Below are 26,852 nucleotides of genomic sequence, written 5' to 3'. Positions count from 1 at the left end.
AAGACCAAACAACATTATTGTGTCTACGAAAACGTTAGATCATCCACCTTATTTCAACGTTAACGAACAATATGAGATTTTTGCCCAGAAAGACATTAAATTTGCTGCTCTCTCACATACAATGATAGCTTTATCCATTGGGTTGAATTTGGAGAAAGGTGTTGCAGTGATAACATTAATGAATAAAATTACTGATCAATTGAATTATAGAAAAAACGAAGTTATTATTTCAGAGTCTGTAGATGATGTTATTATGGACGTGAATAGTAACAGCAAACAGGACGTGATTGTTAAAAAAGGAGAAAAACTTTGTAAGATTAGTTACATTGATTTAAAATAGTTTTTTTCGCTTAATAAAAATGGAAATATTGAATGAAAAACTTTATCCAGTTCTTCCATCAGCTCCTATAGATGAAGGAGGACATGTTTATAGGCTTCAGAAAATAAGCGAGATTCAGAAAGAGATAGAGAGTGAAAAAGCAAAGCGAGTTCATCTAAGCAAAAAGTACCATCGCGTGTTTAGAATCATTTCGAATGTGGACAATGTGATGCAAGGATTATGTATAGCACTAGGTGCGACTGGAATAGGGCTTTTGTCTACGATTATTGCCAGTCCAGTAGCGATTGCGTGTGAAGGTGTGGCTATTGGCATGGGGTTTATATCGATTGTTGGAGGTCAAGTCAACAAAAAAGATGGTATTAAAAGCGGAAAAGCATGAGAAGATCAAAGTGTTGGCTGAGTCGAAATTGAACACCATCAGCGAGCACATTTCCAAAGCGTTGATAGACGGAAAAATAAGCGATTCAGAGTTTCAATTGATTCTTGGTGAGCTTCAAAAATTTAAATCCTTGACGGTGGAAATACGAACCAAAACCAAAAAGGGAATAGATGAAGTTACTAAAGAAAACTTGATCCAAAAAGGACGAGAAGACGCGATTCAAACGTTTAACAATTTGTTTAAAAAAGGATCAACGTAGTCGTAAAAACCAATTTATGTTTTTTTTCCACGTATTTTAAAAAGGATCAACGTAGTCGTAAAAACCAATTTATGTTTTTTTCCACGTATTTTAAAAAGATGTTTTTCTTTAAAATACAAGACCTAAATAAAAGGGATGAAATTGTGAAACAAATTAATGACAGAAGAAAGAGAATTTATCAGAACAGCATCAACGACAACATTTCAGATGTTAATTTTCAAGCTGATTTGAGCAAGCTGTTCAAGCCGATCATAGAGAGCAATGAAAAGATGATCAAGAGCCTGTCAGTCGATCAAAAAAAGAAAAGACCTTTCGAAGTGAACAAAGTTGGAGATAAAATGTTTATTGGAAAAATGGAGGTTGAAATAGATGGAAATGATATCATTGTCGGTGGTGAAAGGTATGAAGGGACAAAAGGTCTTTGGGAGCTGATGACTGAATTAACAATACCAAAGAGCTATACCGATGAAGATTTGCAAAATTATGAAAAAATTTTAATGGATAGTGATGCTATAAGATCTGATTCGCAACCGCATAAACCGAAATCATCAAGAAGACCAAAGTATCAACAACTTATTGCTCCTATTTGGGAAAAAATGATGCGTATTGAAAAGGGTAAAAAAGGTAGTGGTGTCATTATTCTTCCAAGCGATCCTAATGCGTTGGTGGAAAAGCTTGAATTGAGTATAGCTGCTTGGCATGCTGGGAATACAGGATCAAGAAATGTGGCTGTTGCTATTTGCGATGAGCTGTTGAGACAGGGGGAGATTAATAAAGAGGAATATAAATCGTTAATGAGGACTATTGATAAAATTATTTAAAAAAATGCTCATTGTGAACAAAAGAAGATATGTGAAAAAGAACGTTGTTGGTGGAGGTGGTATTGTGGACATGATTAAAAATTTCATAAAAAGAGCAGCTGCGTCAAGTGTATCAAAAGCAACAGTGAATTTGCTTAAAAATGCTGCTACAAGTAAAATTGGACAAGAAGCGATTAAAGGTGCAAAATCTGCTGGGACAGAGTTAGCCCTTTCAGCCATCTCCGCTGCTAAAGACGTGGCTATTGATAAAGGTAAAAAGACCATTGAGAAATTAAAGACTGGTTCATCTATTCAAAGTAAGAAAATGTCTAAAAAGAACGCGATTCGAATCCAAGACCTGGTGAAAATGGGGCAGGGCATGAAAATAGTATGAAGATAGCATTTTGTTGCGATGACTTGCAATGAGAGACATTTAAATGAATTAAATAATTTTTTTATTATATAAAAAATGATAAGTACTGAGCGATTAAGAGTTACTGAGAACCCAGAGTATGATATTGGTATTGAAAAAGTTGATTTTTTTGAGTACCTTCCAACCAATCTCGATTTAAATTCTTCAGGCACGATTACTTTTGAGATAGACTGTCAATCGATTCAAACAGTACCATCAGAGGCTTACATTCTTATTGAAGGAGTGTTGAAAAAGAGCGATGGAACCTTTTATGATGCTAAAGACAACATTGCACTGGTGAACAACGCTTTGATGTATTTGTTTAATGATGTGACTTATGACTTGTCGGGAGAGCAAGTGGAACAAGTGATGTATCCAGGTCCAGCCACCACCATACTTGGATTGATGAAATATCCTTATGGATTTCAGTTTGCTGATGGATTAAAACAGATGTGGTATATGGATACGTCAAATCTTGTTGGAAATTCAGGATTCAATGTTAGACGAGACCACTTGTTTGCAGACACTACATCCGTTGGAGCTTTTTCGTTTAAAATTCCGTTGAAACACATTTTTGGATTTTGCGAAACCTATGACAAAGTTGTTTATGGGTTTAGGCATACCATCACCTTTACAAAGAAAGAATGTGATGATGCGATTTATAGAGCGGAGAGCGTTAGTGCAGGAATGATCAACCTTAAAAAATTCAGACTTTATATGCCTCGCGTTGAATTAGATATTTCGAAAAAGACTGATTTCATGAATTTAATAGCTCAAAAAATTCCCATTCAAGTGGCTTATAAATCAAACAAATGTGAAAGACAGCTTATTCCAGCCGGTCAAACAGAATTTACCTGGTCGCTTGGAAGAGTTACTGACAAAAGCATTCCAAGATTTATCTTGTTCGGACTTCAGACAAACAGAAATTCCAGTCAAACAGTTAATCCGTCACTATTCGACCATTGTGATGTTAGCAATTTTTACGTGACTGTTAATGGAATAAAGTATCCAAATTACAATTACGACTTGAATTTTGGAGAAAAGAGAGTGGATATGGCTTATTCAGATGCGTTCTCTTTTGATGAAAAATATTACGGGACAAATGAACTTGTTTGTCAATCTGGATTGTCCTTGCTTGAATATATAAAATTATATCCGTTGTTCTTTGTAGATATCAGCAAGCAAAAAGAAAGAGTGGCGTCGGAAACAGCTGAATTAGTGGTAAACCTTAAATTTTGAACTTCAACTATTGCAAATACCGTTATTTTTGCAGTGGTGATCTCTGACAAACTGCTTAAATTTGTTTCAGATGGAATCAACATGACTGCTGTTTATTAAGTTTATTGAGATGTCTTTTCAGGAAAAATTGAATTGACTTAAAAAAAAAATCTTGGTATAATAAAATGAGATATACAACATCGTATTTGAAAAATTTGTTGAATGAAAACGGCGTTAGTAAAACAGCATGTGATTTAATAACGTTGATGATGCTTGCGGTTGAAAATAATTTGATCAGTAAAGATGAGATTTTAGAAAGAGCAAAAGAAAAAAAAGTAAAGCCTCCTCCAAAAGAAAAAAAACCTGTTGATCCGAAATGGGAATGGCTTAGTTTTGTTAAGAAAAAACCCATCACTGTGAGAATAACCAACATTGAAACGGGTGAGGTGACTGAATACAAGTCTCTTTACAAAGCGATGGCAGGAACTGGACGTGGATGGAGATATTTAGAGCGTCGAGATGGAAAGGTTGATAATGGAATCAAGATTGAATTTTTAAATTCTGAAAAGCTTGAAAAACGTAAAAAGCAGCAAAATTGATTTTTTAACTTTTAACATGTTAAAAAATTGACTTAAAATTCTTGGCATAAATAAAAAGATGGAGAGGAAGTATGTGATTGAATTTGATACCATGGGTCGTGCGCATCTGTTTGATGAAGAAAAAGAAATTCATGCGGCTGGATGCGAATTTACTGCACATGACGAGTAGGGAAGAAAGTATACAATTAGATTTGATGAAATGGGTCAAGCACATGTATACGACTCAATAAGCGAAATTTTTGCCAATTATCTTGTTTCATAAGTTTTTAATTCTCCCGCGAAAAGAATTAAAAAACGGTAAAAACTTTTCGAAGAAGAAAATATGCTGAAAGTGTGCCAAGATTTAAAAAAATTGAATTGACTTAAAGAAAATCTTAGTATAATAAAAATGAGTATCTATTCTTCAAAACCAGAATTAATTGCTAAAGAGCGAAAACTTGAATGCATTGAAAAAAATTTTCTTTCCCTTAATGAAATGGGTGATAAAACTGATGTTAAAAAGCAAAAAGCAAAAACTTTCGCCAAAGAGCGAAAAATTGAAAGTGACATAAAGAAAAATCTTTCCGTAATAAAAATGGAAAGTAAAACTGTTAAAGATCGAAAAGTATCAATGGCATCATTAAGAAGAGATGCTAAAGAAAGAGCTATAAAAGACTATACCAGAATGACTAGGGAAGAGCTTGTTGAGGCAATAAAAAACACAAGACCTATCATTGGGTATGGTCCTGCTCCTCGTAGACGAACGACTGAGGCAAGATCGTTGCCTGTTAATGAAAGACCTACCGTGGTTAGGTTTGTTCGACCAGCTGTAAAAGTTTCTGTAAAACCGACAAAAGTAAGGTTTGTTCAACCACCTGTAAAAGTTTCTGTAAAACCGACAAAAGTTTCAATAAAGCCGACAAAAGTAAGGTTTGCTGTTGGTTCTGAAAGACCTGTGCCTGCCCCAAGACCTGTGCCTGCCCCAAGACCAAGGTCTGACGACTTGATTTCATTCGAACCTTCTGCTCTCTTGCAAAATAGGATGATAAGAGATGAACCCTCTATTCTTAACACACCGGTTATCGATTCAACAAACGTTATTACACCTAGACCGGTTCCTGCTCCAAGACCTTTATTTTCAAGTCTGACGGCAGTTTCAAAAAGTGTGGCGTCCTATGTTAAAACTAAGTTTAATGATATTAAAGAATGGATAGAACCCTACGTTCCTGAAATAGTCAAGAAGAATGTAAACGAATCAGTGAAACAAATCGATGAAAAGATAAAGTCTATCAAATCACTTGTATTAAAAACAGTGTATAAACCTCTCGCGCCAAAACCTTTTACAGTAAAGTTTAATATAACTAAGCATTCAGCAGAGCGCTCCACCAGACTGTTTTCATACGAGCCGTCTTCTCGATACCAAGACATTGTTCCTTTTTTAAACTTGGTAAGGGAGTCTGCTATTCAAACCATGGAAGGAGAAAGAAACACAAAGGTAAGAATTGTTTTAGTCTGTGAAATGACTCGCGTAAGCATCTTAACAGGTGAGGAAACTACTCAGACGGCTAACTTTTCATCTAATGCGCAAAGATTATTGGAGGGTGATGATGTGAGAGCGCTCATGACTGAAATGGAAGAAAAAATCTTGGAACGTAGCGCTAATTACAACAAGATGGGATCCAATTGCGTCTTGTCCAAGATTTTGAGGATGGATATAAGCTTTGTTGATTATGAACCTTTCAAGGGCTCTTCCTACATGGAGCTGCTTCTCAAGTTGAAAAACAAAAAAGCCATCATCAACATGAAAAACGATGACGATCAATGTTTCAAGTGGTGCGTCACCAGAGCTCTTAACATGAAAAATAGAGACAACGAAAGAATTGACAATGAGTTGATTGAACAATCGAAAAAGCTCAATTGGGAAGGAATGGAATTTCCTGTAAAGACCACTCAAATCAAAAAGTTTGAAGTGAATAATCCTGACATCAGCGTGAACGTCTTTCACTATGAAATGAATAAGCCTCAACCTATGCAAATATCCAAATTTCATGATCGAAAACACTGTGTTGATTTGTTGTATATTTCAAACAAAGACAACAGCCATTACTGTCTCATTAACAATTTCAGTCGGTTTGCCGGCTCCTCAACAACAAAAGGAAAAAGAAAACTTCATTTTTGCAGAAATTGCATGCATGGTTATGACCAAGAAGAAAAGCTTCAAATTCACAAAGGATACTGTTATGAGAACGCGCCTATGAGAATCGATCTTCCAAAAGAAGGGTCGACCCTTGAGTTTAAAAACTACAACAATAGTATGAGAGTTCCGTACTGCGTCTATGCCGACTTTGAAAGTTTCATCAAGCCTATCGATGACAACACTGAATATAATAATAAAGAATCGTACACCAAAAAATACCAAAAGCATGTTCCAAGCTCCTTCTGCTATTACATCATAGGACCTGATGGTTTAAAAATTAAATCTTTTGAGTATACAGCCGAAAGCGATAAGGATGACGTAGGTAAAAAGTTTGTTACCAGTCTTGAAGCTGACTTTATAAAGATTTGCTGTGATAGTTATTCACTTAAACAACAATGGAAGAATAAGCCAATAAAGACGGATGAGGACAAGAAGAAGTATGAAGCTGCAACCGAATGTCACATTTGCAAAAAGGATCTTAATGGTGACAAAGTGTGGGATCACTGTCATTTGACTGGAAAATACCGCGGTGCTGCTCATGATGCTTGCAATAAAAAATATCGAATTCCAAAATTCATACCAGTCATTTTCCACAACTTGTCTGCCTATGACAGCCATTTGTTCATCAAGAGATTAGGCGGAAAAAACGGAAAACTCAATTGCATACCCAACAGCGAAGAAAAATACATCAGCTTCTCAAAAAGCATCAAAGTGAGAGATTCGATTGATAAGAAAGGTAATCCGAAAAAAGTGTATAGAGATTTAAGGTTCGTTGACAGCTATAGGTTCATGCAAAGCTCGTTAGCAGATTTGACTAGCAACCTTGTTAAAGATTTGTGTGAGGAGTGCTCTAAATTAGACCCTAAGACATGCAAAAAGGACTGCCTTGATAAGAAAGGTAAAAAATGCAAGTGCAAAGACAATTATAAAGACTGCGCTCATAGAAGATTTAAAAAAGGAGACATCATGTGCAAACATCTCAATTCATTCTACAGCGGAGAACAAAGAAATTTGCTGCTAAGAAAAGGCGTTTACCCTTACGAATGGGTGGACTCGATTGAAAAGTTTTCCGAAACGCAATTGCCATCCAAAGAAGCTTTTTATTCTAGACTAGATGATAAACACATCAGCGATGAAGACTACGCGCATGCACAAAACGTTTGGAAAGTATTTGGATGTGAAACCTTTAAAGATTACCACGAGCTATACAACGAGTCTGACGTGTTGAATCTTGCCGATGTCTTTGAAAATTTTAGAGACACTTGCATGGAATATTACGGTCTCGACCCTCTTTGGTATTACACCTCTCCTGGTTTGGCTTGGGACGCTATGTTAAAGGAAACTAAAATTGAGCTGGACTTGATCACCGATATTGACATGCTCAACATGATCCAAAAAGGAATACGCGGTGGAATCTGCATGATCTCGAATCGACTTGGAAATGCCAACAACAAATACATGCCAGACTATGATCCTTCACAACCATCGAAATTCATCCAGTATTTAGACGCCAACAATCTTTATGGATGGGCCATGAGCAAACCTCTCCCTGTTAGAGGATTCAGATGGATGAATGATCTTCAAAATTGGCGTAGCATGCCATGCATATTTGAAGTTGACTTGAGCTATCCTGAAAGTCTTCACGATTTACACAACGACTACCCTTTGGCTCCTGAAAGATTAACCATTGGAAAAGTACCCAAGCTCGTTCCAAATTTAAACAATAAAGAAAAATACGTAGTCCACCATGAAAGCCTAAAACTCTATGAACGATTGGGTTTAGTCATCACTAAAATTCATCGAGGAATCACCTTTGAAGAAGAACCTTTCATGAAACCATACATCGATGGCAACACCACTAAAAGAACAAAAGCTAAAAACGAGTTTGAAAAAGAATTCTTTAAACTCATGAACAACTCCGTCTTTGGAAAAACCATGGAAAACATTCTAAAGCACGTTGATATTAAACTGGTTACCACAAGAAAAGAAGTCTTAAAATTATCCAAAAATCCTCGTTATGATCGGTACAACATTTTTGATGAAAACCTCACTGCCATTCACATGAAGAAAACACAAGTCACTTACGATAAACCAGTTTACTTAGGAATGAGCATCCTAGACATCAGCAAAACCCTCATGTATGAACATCACTACGACTACATGAAACCTAAATACGGGGATAAGCTGAAATTACTCATGACTGATACTGCCTCGCTCTTTTATGAAATAGAAACAGAAGATTTTTATCAAGACATTAATAGCGATGTTAAAGCTAAATTTGACACGAGCAACTTTCCTAAAAATCATAAAGCCGTTGAATTTTTTGGATTCTACATTGGAGAAAACGGTAAGGTTCTTGGAATGTTTAAAGATGAAGCTGGTGGTAAGCTCATTGTTGAATTTGTTGGACTTCGACCGAAACTCTACTCTTACTACATCCCTGAAGAAAAAGAAGATGAAGATAAAGAGCAGAAAAAATGCAAAGGGGTCAAAAAGAACGTTGTCAAAAATAAGATTACTCATCAAGACTACTATGACTGCTTAATAAATAACAAAGAAAAGCTTGCAACCATGAACGTTTTCAGATCTCATCTTCACAATATCTACACCGAAGAAATTAACAAAGTCGCACTCAGCGCTAACGACGACAAAAGAATTATCTTAGATGACGGAATTCACACCCTTGCCATCGGACACTACAAAACAAGGCAATAAACAAGAACAGGTATCTTGAAGAACTGGTATATAAATAACATGATTATTTTTATACTTCTTCTTGATTTTTAAAGACGACTGTATTGGTTTTGTCATGATATGAAGTGTTCACCATTTTTTATGCATCCTTAAGTATAGGGAATGGGTCAATGCGCCAGAACCCGCTTTTCCTTATATATGATCATAATACACACCTTCAGTAATCAATTGTTGAGTTTTTCAACTTTTATTCTTCAAACGAGCTTAAGTCTTTTTTTCAAAGTAAAAATGGCTGCTTTTTATATCTTAACTCGAAAATTTCAGACCATTCAATTTGCATTCATACGGTTTCTAGGCTTAAATTTACCTTCTAATCACAAACGATCCCTTTAGGTGAAGAAAAATCGCCTTTTTTAGATGCGAAACAGTTTTGCTATCCACTTGGCAACCCATGTCGCAGATAGTTTTTCTGGTTGCTCTAATATTACTCAAGTGTAATAAGGCGGGAAACCAGGTTTTTTTCAGCGATAACTGAATTTATGCTTCAGTTGATATTTTGTTTAAAAGCCAAAAAAAAGCAACATATTTGGTATCGTTGGAAAGGTTTTTCAATGTAATTAAAAAATATATTTTATAAGCAACCTCCAGGACAGAGTTGGGGTAAGAATAAAGCCAATACTTACCTCAAATGATGTTCGCCCACAAAGGCTAGGGCTCATTTTTGCCTAAATTAAACTTCACAAAATCGGTTGAGCTTTGATACATATAACCACATCGTGACAAAGTCTTTCAAGTTACCATGCAATTCACAAATTTAAAAAAACCCTATTTTTTCTGCTTTACAATAAGAAAACTTTGCTTTTTTTTATAACAAACGCTAAAGTGAAATTGAATTTCTCACGTACTTTATGTAAATATTTTGCAAAAACTTTTATATAAATCTTTGTATAATACATATATAGAAAGATTTATTTTTTGAGTTTGATTCTTTACATGTATTCTTTTAGTTATCAATTTAGGAATATAGTTCTTTTAGTTAAAAAACACCATAATGCTTATATACAAAAGAAATTATTGACGCCAAATACGGTTTGGATAATCTTAAATTATAAAGTTCTCGGTACCGAATCTTACCGCGGTATGCATAATTTATTAACCAAACAACCAATCGAATTTAACTAAAGCTATTGGTTTTTTTTTTAGAAAAAAACTGGTTTCCCACCTTTGCACACTTGAGTATATTTAGGATCTCTACATCCATTTGATTAGTGTTTCAAACTGATCTGGTAAACAACGTCTTTAAAATATTTTCTCGGCAAACATGAGAGCTTTCATCCTTATAACCAACAATACTTTCGTTAAATGCATTACATAATGCAAAACGTATATAAAGGAAGAATAATTTTAAAAATTACTACTCGGCGAAAACAAAACTCAAATGTTATCGTTATTTTGCGGATTATAAGCTATGTTCATATTATTTCAGTTTAAATGTGTGACCCATGCAATTAGAGTTATATTTTAATTAATGTAATTTTCTTACTTTTTGTTTGTACTCTTAGTTTTACAAGAGAGTATTTGATGTTAAGAATCCTAATTGCTGGTTATGCTTGACTTTGAAGAAAATGCTATTTGAACTTCATTACTCTGACCATTATCTTCTGTATACTATTTTCAGAACTATCCCAGACAGCAAATATATACTGGTCCGATAATGGCCAGCCTATGCCAGCGAATTCATTAAAGGAGCGGTAAAGTTCCGTTCGTGGATTACCAGCCCTGGCAAGCCGTAACAGGGCCTTTGCCAAGCCTTTATAACATTGCGTGTGCAAGTTAGTCGCGATAGTACCAATAGCAGGCCATTAATGGTTTGCCGGAGCATATAAATAGACATTGGGCCCAAGGAGGTTTAATACACAGGAGACGGCATAACGTGACTTTTTTGAAGCCAGTTTTGAGATTTGGCCACCATCTTGGTTAACCCAAAAGAATTTCGCGGAACTTAGGATTTTATTTAAAACTTTGTTAAACCAAATCTAAACATTGCAATGATTGCAATTAAATAATTGAATAATTGGTCAGTTTATGCTTGGTAACTTATACTATTATGTAAAGAATTATTTGCTAACTAAAAGTCTTCTTCAGTTCATTTCAATAACATTCGGAACACTGAAAAAGACATTCAGATAGCTGCATTTCAACATGCTACCAACAGAGACTGTATTTCAGATACACGAAAGATTCTTGTGAAAAGAAAACCATATGTTTGTGAGTTAAAACAAGATGTATTTACATGTATATAAGATAATAAGCTATAATTTAAGTGTATGTATATAAATGCATATATATGTCATGACACTATATATATATATATAATTAAGTTATAACTTTTTATTTAGCTTTTAATGATTTATACTGAATAATAATAAAATGATAAATATTGATAAACAGATTAAAATTGACATGCCATCTTGTTCTGCCTATCAGTGTACTTCAAGAGATTGTACTGGTGGCATTACATTTTAATGTTATGTAAATGGCTGATACAGAGAGAAAGTTTTCCAAAGTTTTCTGCAAAGTATAAAAATGAAAGTTTATAAAAAAACATATGAAGTATGTTTATTGCAAAAAAAAACTCACATATAATATTTTTATTTCAATAAAAAGCTATTAAGTGATTTTTCTGAAATCCCCCTTCCAGAATTGACAGTGTTTTTAAATGCATGTCTTTTACTACCCTAAGTTATTCAAAAGGAAATAGCTTGCAAATTTGAAATTTAACACAAAATTTTTTTTGCTGAAAAGTACTTGCAAACCAAGCACTGGTATCTTGTTCTACCTATGGGTGTACTTCAAAAGATTGTGCTGGTGGGATTATTTTTTATAGGTACAGTATTTTTTTTTTGGAAAAATAAGAGGTTTATTGGTTTGTAATAAATACCCTTCAGCAAAACAGTTTATTGGAACATATAAAAAATTGCTGGTGCATAATGATATTCAAGATATTTTTCGTGGAAACTGTTTGCCATTGCAAATTGTACCTAATTTGACTGCTTCTAGTATATACCAAAACATTGAAAACATTGATGTTCCTTCTGTTAGTGTTTTGAATAACTCTACTAGCAGAAATAGGATTATTGAACAACTAGAAAACTCTGTTACTGATCATGATTATTTTTTAGTTCCTGATGCTAGTTGTTTGTCTGCAAGTTCACAAAGTATTGTGGTTTGTATTGCAGGATTTGCTGTATTTAGGGGAAATTCGGGGGAATTCGCTAAACTGTGAAACATGTATTTCAGCGCTAAATACAAGTACCAAACAAGAACAATATGCATTAACTTGAAAACAAAAGGTGCATTATTGATATTTCCCTCAAAAGATGATCATGACATTTGCATTTTGTGTGAAAAGTTGTTCAGAATTAATGTAGAACACATCAGCAATGATTCATTATACTTGTCAAATGTAAAGTGCCATTCAATTTTCCAGTCAGTATATCAATTCACAAACGCTTGTTTTTATTTCAACAAGAAACATTCATATTGTGTATAACATGGTATCTGCTAATTTTGTGTTGACATACTACTATCTGAATGTCTGTTTCAGTATTCCATATATTTTGGAATAAGCTGAACCAGATAATCAGTTAGCAAACAATTCATTGTAACATAATATAACCTCGAAAGTATAACTGGCAAATTATTTATTAAATTGTTGCAATGCTTTGATTTCGTTTCATCTGTGTTTTCTCCATAGTTCTGCGCAAAATATAAAAATGTTTTGGGTCAACAAAGTCGGCGGCTGACTCTTAAAACTGGCTTCAGCGCGTTCTATATAAACGTATATATGGTGCCGTCTCCTGTGTATTGAACCTCCTTGATTGGGCCAATATCGGCCGACCATAGCCGAACCAATTTGAATTAACCTTAAAGTAATTTGAAAAAACTTAAGTTCCCGTATCCATCTTGTTTTTAACGTTTCATACAAATATTCTCAGATTCTTTATTTGTTAAAAAGTATTTGCAGGTGAGATACTGTTCTAGTCTGTTTTCTTTTAGTTCATTACTTTAAAATCTTTTGACGATTATATTCTATTAAACAGAATTTTTTGTTTTTAAAAAATTTTTTAGAAAAATTATTGCAAATTAATTATTTTGTTAAACGAAACATGTTTTTTATTGTATTGTTAGGTTAAAAATGAGCTACTGGACTAAACGAAGGCAGATTCAAAATGCTACTCCGGGAGAGTTATGAACCTATTGACACATCTATTTTTTCTTTAAATTCAGTTTTTCATGATTGTGTCGACAGCTTTGATGAAATTTGGAAAACCAATGATGGAAAATCAGTTAGTTCAAAATCAATTTTATCCATAGACAAGTCAAATGTTGTTAATTCTAAACATAGACATGTTCAGAATTTTCTCGAAAGCCAAGAGCATTTTCTGATTTTGAACGCTGGAAAGCTACAGAATATCTACAACTTCTATTATATACTGGTATGGTTTGCTTTCGAGATACATTACCTGATTGTACAACAATTTTATGCTTTTTTGTGTTGGAATGACTATTCTTCTTAGTCATTTATTGTGTCACAAATATGTTGATTATGCACATAGTTTGCTAGTACTTTATGTGGAACACTCTTCAAGTTTACTTGGACCTGAAGTTGTAACTTATAACATGCATGGGCTAGTGCATTTAGCAAAAGATGCAAAACAATATGGTCCACTAGACAATGTTTCAGCCTGTCCTTTTGAAAACTTTTTATCAAATCTTAAGAAACTTGTAAGAAAACCACACTTGCCTTTGCAACAAGTTATAAGAAGGCTATCAGAGCAATACCTTGCAGAGTCAATCAATAGTCAAACTAAAAGCACAATTTTTCAGTTAAGAAAAGAACATTTTGATGGATCTTTGCGCAATAGTGAAAATATAAATGTGCAGACACAACACAAAGTGCTCTATACAAAGAAATTTTTTATATTAATATTATATTTTCTATATTATTATTATTAAATTTTGTATATTATTATTATTAAATTTTGTATATTATTATTATTATTATTATTATTAAATTTTGTATATTATTATTATTATTATTATTATTATTATTATTATTATTATTATTATTATTATTATTATTATTATTATTATTATTATTATTATTATTATTATTATTATTATTATTATTATTATTATTATTATTATTATTATTATTATTATTATTATTATTATTATTATTATTATTATTATTATTATTATTATTATTATTATTATTATTATTATTATTATTATTATTATTATTATTATTATTATTATTATTATTATTATTATTATTATTATTATTATTATTATTATTATTATTATTATTATTATTATTATTATTATTATTATTATTATTATTATTATTATTATTATTATTTTGTATATTATATATTAGGGGTCTTATACCTTAAGATATAAGACCCCTCAAAAATTTTTAAATTAAAATAACTCTTTTACCAAAAAACCAACTATATTCTGAAAAAGAACTAATTAACAACATTTAAAAAAATAAAAAATAAATTTATTAGTTGTCATGGTTACGAATTAAAATAGTCAACATTCAAAAATGTTTGTGCTATGGCCATACTATCTCAGTAACTGAAAGCATTTAGGGTATGAAATTTTGGCAAAATGTTAATAACATGTTGATCTACAAACTGAACTAAAACTATTTTAAAAAATAAGTATTTGAGTTACACTGAAATTTTTAAAATGGTGCATTAAAAAAAACAAAATTTTTTAAGATCAAACTAATATAAGTAAAGAAGTTTTTAAAATATTGCAAAACTTTTAGTTCCAATTGTAAAACTAGATGCAATAAACATTTGCTGAAAGTTTCATGCAAATTGAACATACCTTTAATGAAATAGGATAGCCGGGAGGTCAAAAATTTACATATTGAGAAAAACGCATTTAAATATAACATTCATAATTGTACCAAAAATTTTTAATGAAAATGCCAGCTTAAAAGCAGTTAATTATAAGAACATGAACCAGGATCATATAGTCTACTTTCTTGGTCATTATCTGCATCTTCCTTTTTTTTTTTTTTTGCATCCGCGAATTACTTTTCGTTGCTTTTTTGATGTTGTCCGATTTTGATACTCTGCAAAAATTAGACGCTTTTTGTTCATGATTGAACAACCAACAACAGAGTATATATTTCTGGAATCATATTCAACTTTTCAAATAAAACAACACTTGCTTTTCTTCCAATATTAAAATTTGAAACAGCGCCGTAAACTCCAAACTCCAATTGTGTTAAAGAAACATACTTTGTTTTAGGTATGCGCTGCCATATCATCCCATTAAAACTTTCATTTTGGTTTTGGGTCTTACCATGAAGGCATTTTTAAAAGTTCTTTTTAAGATAGATCGATATAAATAGGTTTTAAATGGCTGACAACTGAGAGTGGAAGGCCTGTGTCTGGTTTGTAGGTAGAGGTTTTATTAGCTTTGTCCTGTTTATAACGACACCAGCTATTGATACCATCAGGGCAATGATCATGCCAGTTATTTTCAGCTGATGAAGATACATAAAACAATATTGCAAGTATGGCCTTTTTCATACCTTCTAAATCATTTACATTTTGCCTAACAGCAATTCCATAGTAATTTTGTAGACGGTTAATTGTAGCATTTGTTAATTTTCTTTCCCCTCCAAGTCCTTTAATAGTTTTTTTTAACTTTCTCAATCTACTACCAACACGTTTTTGTACATGTCCAACACACTCCAACTTTCACACTGTAATACCAGGATAAGTATCCTTAACGTAGGAATAGTTTTTACAATCACCATTCCCATAATACTCTACATATCTTAGTCTATTTTGTGAGATCGAACGACTAAACATTCTTTGTGCACCAATCACTTCCATACCAGGAGCAGAGCCACGATAATTTAATTTACATACATGTGATGATTTCCATGTTTCAAATGCAGTAGGATTACTTTCTTTTAGTTTAAATTTTAGGCTACATGCTTTGCATGATCGACTCATTGGTTCGCAATCAAGAATTTTACCTGTTTTCATTGATATCGCTGTAACAACTCCATTTAATGAAGAGAATCCACGTCGTTGCCAGCTACCATCAACTTATACTGCAGTATCAACAATATTTAAAGAAGACTGAGATATATCTTTGGCAGCATCAATCATTGTTTCTTTTGCAACAACTTTAGCACATTCAGAGACAGTTTTAATTGTTTTGTTGTAATTGTTTTTATTCATTGGTTTAGGGATGTTCATTAAAAATGTAAATTTTTCTAATCCTGAAAAACCTTGACTACATGCACGCATTGAATAAATTATTCTATTATTTACATCAAAAGTTTTTCTTCCAGAGCATGTCTTTGAAGTATAGAATTCAATTTTTTCATTGCAGTTAGAGCACCAAATGTATAACATTGAGCTCAATACCTTTTTCTTAGAAAAACATTCTAAAAGAATTAAACCAGATAGCAGACATTTTTTACAACATAATTGATAAATCACACTAGATAAAATTTCCATGTCAACAATACGATAACCAACAGAACTGTTTTCATTTAGCTGTGGTGTTTCAATTTTTTCAGTTTTTTTTGAAGATACAGATAAATTCAACAAAGTGCAAAGATACAGATAAATTCAACAAAGTGCAAAGATACAGATAAATTCAACAAAGTTCAAGAAAGATTGTCTTTTTCTCAAACATTTGTCCTGAAAAACTGAAAATTTTAAATAATATCTCCCTCTCAAGAAAAACAATTACACGAAGAACATGTGATATTGCTGATGATCTGAGTTTGTCATTGACTGAAAAAATAAAAGCATTTCAGTATTATTCAATAGCTATTGATGAACCAACTGATATATCACAAACTGCTCAATTAGCTATTTTTATTCGTGGTATTGATAATGATTTTCTTATTACTGAAGAGCTACTTGACATCTATCCTATGCAAGGCAAAACAACAGGAGAAGACATTTTTCCTGCCATGAAGAAAGTTTTTAAAAAGTTAAATTTGACTTACAACAGATTAATTTAAATTACATCAGATGGTGGCAGCTCAATGATTGGAAAAAAAATGGGTGTTGTTTCCAGACTGGAAAATGAAATGGCAGAAAACAACTTGTCATTAATTAAGCTGCATTGTACTATTCATCAGCAAAATTTAAAAGCAAAGACTATGGGTGTGGAAAATGTTGTCTGTAGTAGTTAAAGCAATAAACAGCATTAAGTCCAGTGCATCACGAAGTAGGCAATTTGAGGCTTTTCTTGCTGAAAATGACTCTGAATATGGTGGTCTGCTTTATTACACTGAGGTGAGATGGCTTTCCAGAGGTAGTATGCTGAAAAGAGCTTATGATTTGAAACAAAATATGTTGGATTTTTTCAAAACTATCAAAAAAGATTATCCACCAGAGCTACAAGAGTTTATTGAAAAATTTGCATTTCTAGTAGACTTGACCCAGCATTACAATTTACTTAACAAAGAACTCCAAGGAAAAGATCAATTAATTGGAAAAATGTTCAACCTTATTCTAGCTTTTCAGTTGAAATTAACTTTGTGGGAGCAGCAGTTAAGAACTGGAAATTTCAGTCATTTTCCAACTTTGGGTGAGCTGAATCCTAGAAACACAGCAATATATGTTATCTGTATTGCTGAATTGAAAACGAGATTTTCAAAAATGTTTGCAGATGTTAAGAATCATGCAGACAAAATCCAATTGTTCACAGAGCCATTCTCAGCTGATATTGAAACTGTACCAGATAAATTCCAAATGGAGTTAATTGATCTTCACTGCAGCGATGCTTTGAGAGAAGCATATAATAAACAAAATTTATTGTTATTTTACAAAAATCTTGACCGAAATAAGTACTCCAACTTAGTCAACAATCCAAAAATGATGGGTGTCTTGTTTGGTAGAACATATTTGGGTGGAAGTGTTTTTTCTCGTATGAAATTTGCAAAATCCAAAACAAGATCTGTACTGACAGATACTAACTTGCAGAAAAAATTGAGAATCGCAACCAGTCAATTGCTTATTGACATTAAAAATATTGTGAAAAAAAGGCAGGATCGTGATTACCAATAAACTATAATTTGTATTATACCTAATAGCCTTGTGACCAGCATATGTTGTTAGCTAGTAAATATGTGTGTTTGAGTGTTATTCCTTTGCAAATCAATATTTTTAAATAAAATATTTTTAAAAAACTATATTATTACAAAGCTCCGGCCCCATTTAACAGCTGAAAAGCTAACTTTGGCCCTTATCAAAAAAGTTGTGGCCACCCCTGGTTTAAACTGATGCTAAAAGTAAAGCATAATTTTATTCCAGTGAGAATGTCAACTATTAGAATAACTAAAAGCATTAAATTTCTATATTGTTATTTCTGTTCGTGACTATTGTCACGACAGAAATTTCAATACAGAATTTCAATAACTGTAGTAATGGATAGCCATTTTTCTGTCCAATCTCTTTCTGTAGTGGTAAGCCACTGTTTTGCCATCACGGGCTAGCCGCTGTTTTGCCATGACTGGCTCGCCACGGCTGGTCCATGAAAAATCCTTAGAGCAAAACCGAGCTTCGCCAACGTTGGCAGCCGCAGCTGGTCCAACGGAGCAGCCTACACAGGACCAGTGCAGAACCATTATACCCTTGCTCTCTGGGATAGTTTTAATTAATTTGAAAAATGAATATGACAAATTTACAACAAAAAAAATGCAGATATTACTTGTATAGCAAGTTTCAAATATACCGTTCATTAGAGCTAACATAACAACAAGAGTGATGTGAGCAGTAGTCATTGAAATATGATGTTAACATTATCTTAACAACATCTTTCGATATCTAGATAAATAAAAAAGCTTAATGAATAAAAAAACATAAAAACAAGATGAATAAAAAACATAAAAAAGAGAAAAATAGCACGACTTTAGTCAAAATGTTCTAGAAATTAAAATCAAGACAGTTTCTTTTTAAGATCTCTAATAGGATGCATTAATAAGTACACAATAAACATACTTATGATTGCATTAACTTCTTATCAATTTATTTTAAACATCAAAAACAGTTTATATATTAGAAAGTCTATGGGTGATTCAAACTTCTTTGAAGTTTTAACAGCGCACGAAAGATTTTAAAAAGAAAAATTCTTTTGGAGAATCCCACCTGAGGACTTGAAATGTCAAAGTTTGCAGTAACCATATGCGAACCTAAAATGAAATATGTAGATCTTTAGTAAAAATATAAAAGTATACCATAAAAAATCCTTTTTTTGCCAGATTACTAATTATGCTAGCTATCAACTTATACATTTTCAATAAAAGTTAAAATGAAAAGAAAAGATGCTATATCCAGGTAACCCATAAATATTTTGTGATTTATGATAAATGACATTTTTACAGTCTGTTTTCAATACTTGAAAAGGAACCTGAGAAATAATAGCACTACAATAAGGAATTGGGAGCTATGAACAAATTAACTTGATTGAATAAAAAAAATTATTAAAAAGTAAAAATTATTAAAAATTCCTTTTTAAAGATTGAAAGCAAATGTCAAGTGAAAGCGAAACTGCTTTAAAATCCCCCTAGTATGTAGCATTCCAATAAGGTTTGGCGTGCTTATCATTATAGGGCATTTTTTCATGAGTGCCAAATTTCATGTAAATATCTTGGAAAAAACTAGTTTTATTGGGTTTCATCTAACTGCAAACCCAAATATTGAAAATATACTTTGCCAAAAAACCTTTGCCACAAAAATCTATCTTCAACTTAACAGGTATGTTGTAAATTGACCAAAGAGATCTTCTTATTCCACAGAGATGCATTAGTAACTTATTTTAGGAGTTTTTTTTTTCACTTATATTTTCATATTTTGATGAAAAATCAGGTACAAATTTAGAAAATTGGACTTTTTAACCCAGAACTTTTTTTAGCAATGAAACCCTTCGAATGTCACCCTTTCATAATTTTAAACATGGTAAAGGTTAAAAAAAAAATAAATTTAATAAATTTGGAAAACAGTTAGGAAAAAAACAATTATAGTAGACTCTCGTTTTCAATTTTTTTCACATAGTTGAAATACTAACATAATATAGGATTCGTTTTGGGTAAACATGCTGGCTAAACATTTTTTATTGTTTTAAAGCATATAATACGTTTGGTACAACAAACAGCAAAAGCAACCTTCAAAATCCAATTAAACATTTTTCAGTTGACGTAGTCTGGAATTTACAAAAAGAGGCCTTCAATTAGTTGACTTTTTATCATTAACCTTCTCTTAGATCAGAACCAAATTTTGCAAGTTATTAACGGCAGTCCACATTTCTAAGTAGCTTACAATACTCATAACCTTCAAACTGTCTTCCTTAAAAACTACTTCTAGCAATGTTGAGGGATGAAGACGAGCTTTGTGCATCTCTCTAAGTACATTGAAGCACTCGTACAACAATCGATTAACAGCGACGAGAAGGAGATGCAGTTCAGCTGGAGGAATGATAATAAGAATTAGTGTATTATTTTATCCATGAACTATGGGGTCATTAATTAAATTTCTGTTGAGCTTGGTCTTGCCACGAATGTTTCCTGAATTCTTGATATCCTAAAAACTTTCCTAATGTGGGCCCAATGTTTATAAGGTGTGCTTTTGTTACAGATTTTTTGATTAAAGTAACAACATTGGTCTGAACTTGAATGACTTTGAAAATTACAGAAAATGTTTGGTTGCTTAAAATCACAAGTATCAAAAAGGTTTATTGAATTAGCTCCAATGAGTAACCAAATTTCTTCAACAGTGGAAGAGTTCTAAGGAAGTTCGCCAGAGACTTCCCCTAGTATCTGGCGCTTCATTATTGTAACCCAAGTTAATTTCTGGGTCAATAGCCTTTTTCGAGTTACTTGTGGCAATCCATTGTTTAGTTATGAATATTTATCAACTAACGTGAGGCAAAAATTTTGAAAGGCTCATCCGCCATTACTTCGAAGTTTGGTATTATAATCAGAGGAAGTACCTTCAGAAATGAGGGCCATGTTGTTAAAGTCCAAAAAGTTCAAGGAATGAGCAATTATATGATCTGTAGCTAGGACCTCTTTTACATTTGATACTTTGACTAAAGTGAGCATCAGTACTGACGTTGGATAAACCATTGTTAAGTTAAACACACACAAGGTCATTGATGGGAAGTAAAAGAATACTTGTACTGAAAAAAGAGAGGGTTATGCATCAAGTTTTTTTTATTCAAATGCCTAAATTTTATATTTCTTTTTAAAACACATGGAAGTGCATAGAAATATAAGAATTAAATGTTTTTTTTGGTAATCTATTATCAAAAGAAAAGAGGGACCTCTAATAGACTATGGCAGACGTATTGTTCCTTCTGGAGATGCACCATTTGTGGATAAGGCACTTGCCGCAATTTGTTCAGCAACAATGGAATCTTGGGATGCTAAACAACTCAGATTTTCTCTCAATGTCAACTATGTGTAATTGGGTGGTAAACCTTTCCCAACTGGGCTTCGGCAGGTCTTACTTCATACGTTTGATTCCTTACCTTCTGAAGAAGGATGTTAAAGGTAATGCTTTTCATTTATCTGCTAGTGTCCAATTTTGCATAGAAAACGATCACAGGCTTGACCACGTGATTTGGCACGGATGTTAGCAGTTATAAATTCAATCATTTTCAAAAAACTTTACTTGTCAAAAGAATGTAGAGATCATGAACTCAAAAGCGTTTATTAATTTTTCAGGAAAATTGATTTCGCGATAAAAAGTTAACAAAAAAATTAGCATTTAAAAAGATGATTTCAAATTTTTTTTTCTTCCTGGGAGGAGAAGGTCAAAGTCATTTGGTATATCCCTATTTCTTTTGCTTAACTATTGTTGAAAAATCATCCTTTTTTTGAAAAACTATTAGTTATGAGCTTATAGATTATCCAAATGTTTAACTTTTGTTAAAAATAATACTATACAGTTATGCAAAAAAGTTTAATCGAGTGTTTTTAACAAAAAACTTCTAGTTTTTTGTTAAAAACACTCGATTAAACTTTCTTAATAAAGTTTAATCGAGTGATAAAAGATTCTAAGTTTATCTTTTTTGTTTTATGCTATTTATGTTTGTATTAATAAAATAGAGGAAAAAAATGTTCACACATACTACACTTCTTCCGTAAAACTAATTGAACGTTAGACAACTTATTTTACTGATGACATAGAAGTTAATTCGAGTTATTTAATAATACATTTTTCACATTTCATAACTAACTACTATACTTAATTACCGCTTTAAATGATAAATAAAGTGAATAGTCGTGATTCTTAAATAAAAATAATCTTAAAATTACAAAAAAACATTTTCATTGCTAAAAATTATCTAAAGAATGACTGCAATCTTTTAAGTTTCAATTCGCTTGCAAATTCAGTAAATTCGCTATAAAAGCAGTGTCAGAGAGCATCAAATGGCAAATTATCGGACTGGTCAAATCAAAGAATCATAATAACGTTGAAATTAGTAAACTTATGGGCGTTTCTGAATTTCGCATTAGGAAAACCGCGAGAACCTGGGAGCTGACAGGTAAGGTTGTTGACATGCCTCGTTCTGGAAGATAATCAAAGCTCAGTGATCGCGACAAAAGTAGCATATTAAGAACCAGTAGAGAAAATCCAAGGCTCAGCAACAAAACGCTAGCTCAAATATTCAACCAATCTATTTCTAATCGAAATGTAAGCAGAGATCTCGTTAGAAGATCGTTAGTAAATAAGATACATTGCAATAAGAAAGCCTATCCTGCCAATCATGGATCGACGCAAAAGACGAAAATGGTGCAAAAACGTTTGCATTGGGCAGTTGAAGATTGGGCAAAAGTGATTTGGAGCTACGAATCAAATTTTCAGGTTGTGAATTGCAAAGGAAGAATATACGTTAAATAATTTGCAACTAAGAAATGTTGCGAGCGCTATTTACAAGTAAGACGACAAGGTGGGGAAGGCTCAGAAGGCATATGGGGATGTTTTTCCCACAAAGGCCTAGGTTTTTGTGAGCTGTATAATGGCCGTATTAAACAATATACCTACAAAAATACACTTGAAATAAGTTTGATTCCATCGATTAGGCAATTGTTTGGCAAAAGCAAGCAAAACATTGTCCAGCAAGACGGGGCTCCAGCACACACAACACAAAGTAGAACACATTGGTTTAACAAAAAAAAGATCAATTTGTTGCTTTGGTGCCCTAGATCACCAGATATCAACCTCGTAGAAAATATTTGGCCATGGATTGACACTCAATTGGTAAACCATCAAATTCAATCAACTGAGCGTTTAAAGCAACTTCTGAACGAGTATTGGTTAAAAGTGCCAGATGAAATGTGCATAAAATTGGTTGAATCAATGCAGAGACGAGTTCTTCTTTTCTATTAAGCCAAATAAGGACACTTTGATTGTTAAGTTTGTATCTTTTTTAAATCTTTATATTCTATACCTTAACTCGATTAAACTTTTATGCAACTCATTTTATCTTTAATTAATTATTTAATTTTATCTTATAAATGTTTATTGCATAGCTAATTGATTGTTTTTTTAAAAGAAAAAAAAAAATAATTAAGTTCATTTTCCTAATTTACTTTAGTTGAATAAACCCTCAAAAGTTTGATAGAAATTTCTTGATTAAACTTTTGAGCATAGGTGTAAGTTAAATCAAAATGAAATGAAAAGTTCTCGAGTTTCACACATTACTGTTTTTTATATGGTGTAATTAATACTTAAATTGTTTAAAAAAATAAAACATAAATATATCAAAATCCATTTTTTTAATTTGAAAAACTATTGATGTTTTTGCCGAATTGAAATATTGTCAACAGTTTGATAAAAAATTAGGTAACTGAAGCATAAAAGTATTAAGTTCTTATAACAATATACCATGTATTTAATGATATGCTTATTGTAGTTTTAAAACCCATGAGTTGTTCTATTACATCGTTTTATCGCATAAGAACTTTTCTTGTTTTCTTATGACAATTTTTCCAAAATATATTCAACTAAATTTGATATACTTATTTCAGTTATTAAGTAGTTAAGGATTTGAAATGATTGAAGACAATCTAGATCAAGCAACGAAAACATATTTGTAAACAAAATGAAGCAATTGATGACAGTTGGTCATATACTCAACATCTTTTCCTTTAGGTAGAGAGCGAGTAAAAAAAATCTTAAGTTATTTTTGTGATGTTCATAACAGCTTTAAATAAGGTTTATTATCTTAAGTTAGATCAAAATTCAGTCAATCTTTTACTTTACATTAAACTAGTTTTAAAAATCCAATAGCTAAAGTCAGTTGTACCAGGATTTTAACACACAACCAATATAACCATTGGAAATCTTTTTATTGTCAAACAAAGTCCAATTTAATAACTTTTTTTTTTCCAGAAAAAAATTTACTTAAAGCTGGTAAATTTATTTTAATATGAAAATTTTAGATAATATAACTTCATTTTTGTTGGATTGTACTTTGTAATGACTTTATTGATTAAAAAAAAATAATGGTTATATTTGCTGTATTTTAAAACAAACTCAAAAATGGAACATATTTAATTCAAAATAATGATTACGCTGATAAAATAAAAAGTCTTATTATCGTTAAGTTGGCTGCCGAAAGCTCACTTCTTTTGCAAGCTCTGTGCTTGATTGAGCTTTTGATAATAATTCAATCATAAGCCTATTCGAGCCTTTCTCTTGCGTGATCAACAAGACTTACAAGAGTTTTTAGGTTCATCAACACTGAGAAACTGCTATTTTTAACATCTAGTAAAAATAAACTCAACCTTGACGCTTTTGGCTGCATGAGCTCTACAAAGTCATGAGAACTCAGCTTTACTTTTGCTTCATGGTTCTCAAATTTTCACAACAAAAAAAACTTAAGTCAACGTGATTATTTCCCATTTTGTTTGCGCATTTTTCTAGCTATGCCACATTGAATGCTACGAGATGTTTTAATTTAACTTAATCTTTTAGTTAATTTGTCATTTGGGGAACGCTTTTAGATTGTTGCTGTTAATTTTGTTAAAAAACAAAAGTTGGCTTACAATAGTAAGCGTTATTCTCTTTTCTTCTTTAAATATATTTTGGGAAGTCAAAAGTATTAGCTAAAAAGAGAGGAATTTTAACAAAACCCAATTTTTTAGCTAATGATTTTTAGCTTTCAAGCGATTCAATTCTCTTGCTTTTAGCAGTAAAACTTTACAGATTACTTTGTTTACCATTTTTTTAATCATTTTTATTTTTTTTTTTTTTCGTTTTTGTTCGCTATTTAGTTTTGATTAAAGCTGTAAATGCAAGTATTCCTATTTTAACAAATTTTTCAGCGTTAAGATGTCAAGATATTATATTGAACTTACAACGACATTTTGTGAAGGGTCTGCATTCTTTTTTTATTGCGATCAGCATTTAATACTCTAGGTAAATGGAATTGTCTAGGTGATCCGAAGGTGATTTCAAATAATACCGATTATGTATTATAAATAAAATTTTGAAGATCATCACTGTTTACATTTGTTACATTTAAGTCAACGTACCACTAATAAAGTGTTTACTCTATTTATACTGAGCATCTGCGTATCGAAACTTTTGCTATGACGATACGATACCACAAGATATGGAAATGTGCGTATCGTAATTTTTTTTTTTAACATAATATCGTAACAAAAAATTTGCACGATACAGTGTCGATATTTAACGAGCCATTATAACATTTATCGTTTAGTAACGATAAATAACGTGACTCATTGTAAAAATGATAACGATAAATATCGATTTGTTACGATATATTTTTTCTCTAAGCATCTGCGTATCGTTATTGAAAGACCAAAACTAACCGATATTTTTTACAATAATGGGTTTCGATATGAATTGGTATGATCCGATATGATTCGATATGATTCCGATAAAATATCGTTTGGGTTTTGATATGCACGATATCATTATCGCTTTTAGAGATAAATATCGCATAATTTATCGTTAAAAAATGTATAACGATATTTTTTGAGTTTCGATATGATTCGATACGCTCCGATAAAATATCGTTTGGTTTTCGAAACTATTCGATATTAAACAATATTTTGTATAAGATATAACTAAATGTTAAGTTGTTTTACATTAGATATTTTGCAATAATTTGTATAAGATATAACTAAATGTTACGTTACTTTGCAATATATTTTTTTAACTTATTGATTAAAATATCGATGAAAATTAAAAATCGCCTGATTTTTAATGCCATTTTTTAAATTAAGTAGTTAAAAACGGCTCAGGCGGTTAGGAGGAGAATTTAACTGTTTATTTTTTTGAATAAAAAGTTGAAAAAATAAAAAGCATTCCAAAAAATTTTTTCCTTTAAATAGTTAAAACAATTGTGGTTAATTTAATTAAAATTCGGGAAAGTCCACTTTTTTAATGGCAATAAATACTTATTATGTAATTAAATTATAGTCTTGAGGAAATGCTGTCGCTAATTATAACGAATGGAAAACCGAATCCGAAATTTTGGCTTCAACAACCTTATACTTTTTTTGTTTCGGCCAAATTTTCAGTTCAAACCGCTACACAATGGGCCAGAATTCACTCTTACTTGACAAAACTAATAACTTGTTATATAAAAAAGATTTAAGAGCCATTTTTTCACTGTTTAATAATTTGAGGATTGCGGTTTAAACGTTGACGTTAGTTTAAATACTTGCTTTCTATGGATACCTAAATTGCTTAGCAACATTTTATTTACCAAATCATTATTAACTAGACATTAGGCCGGGTGAATAAAAATGAGCAATTGCTTTTACTCAATAATTGGTCAGCTTTACGTGAATAAAAACTTTAACAGCTTTTCCTTAGTTTTTACTCACAAAAAATTGAGCAATTACTGGGTAAATTGCTTACCTTTACGCGAATAAA

General features: G+C 31.8%; 2 protein-coding genes and 1 pseudogene across 11 annotated transcripts in view; all 3 read right to left on the bottom strand.

Moving 5' to 3' along the window:
• Nucleotides 1–26,852, bottom strand: part of LOC149891334 (uncharacterized) — a 111,099-nt gene that overhangs the window by 7,788 nt on the left and 76,459 nt on the right. For 8 of the 10 annotated variants that reach the window (XR_016451097.1, XM_090083002.1, XM_090082995.1 and 5 more), the window contains 2 exons: nucleotides 19,086–19,129; nucleotides 18,673–18,764 (listed from right to left, as the gene is read on the bottom strand). Coding sequence is in view for 7 of the 10 variants with exons in the window: in XM_090083002.1 (XP_089939128.1) it covers nucleotides 18,673–18,764; nucleotides 19,086–19,129 (136 nt within the window). In the remaining 3 variants the exon portion in view is untranslated. Of the gene's footprint in view, nucleotides 1–9,053; nucleotides 10,056–18,562; nucleotides 18,765–19,085; nucleotides 19,130–26,852 lie in introns of those variants that run through there. The other 2 variants (XR_016451095.1, XR_016451096.1) reach the window with 2 other exon arrangements.
• Nucleotides 1–26,852, bottom strand: part of LOC149891335 (uncharacterized) — a 216,200-nt gene that overhangs the window by 124,648 nt on the left and 64,700 nt on the right. The gene's annotated exons all lie outside the window — the stretch shown is intronic.
• Nucleotides 15,056–16,226, bottom strand: LOC149891338 (uncharacterized; annotated as a pseudogene).

The sequence above is a fragment of the Hydra viridissima genome, unplaced genomic scaffold (assembly GCF_058129835.1).
Source record: "Hydra viridissima isolate aposymbiotic clone 2 unplaced genomic scaffold, HvirCarnegie_v1 scaffold_3, whole genome shotgun sequence".
NCBI classification, from domain to species: Eukaryota; Metazoa; Cnidaria; class Hydrozoa; order Anthoathecata; family Hydridae; genus Hydra; species Hydra viridissima.
Note: the sequence above shows the minus strand (reverse complement) of the source record. Positions and strands in the feature narration are given on the sequence as shown.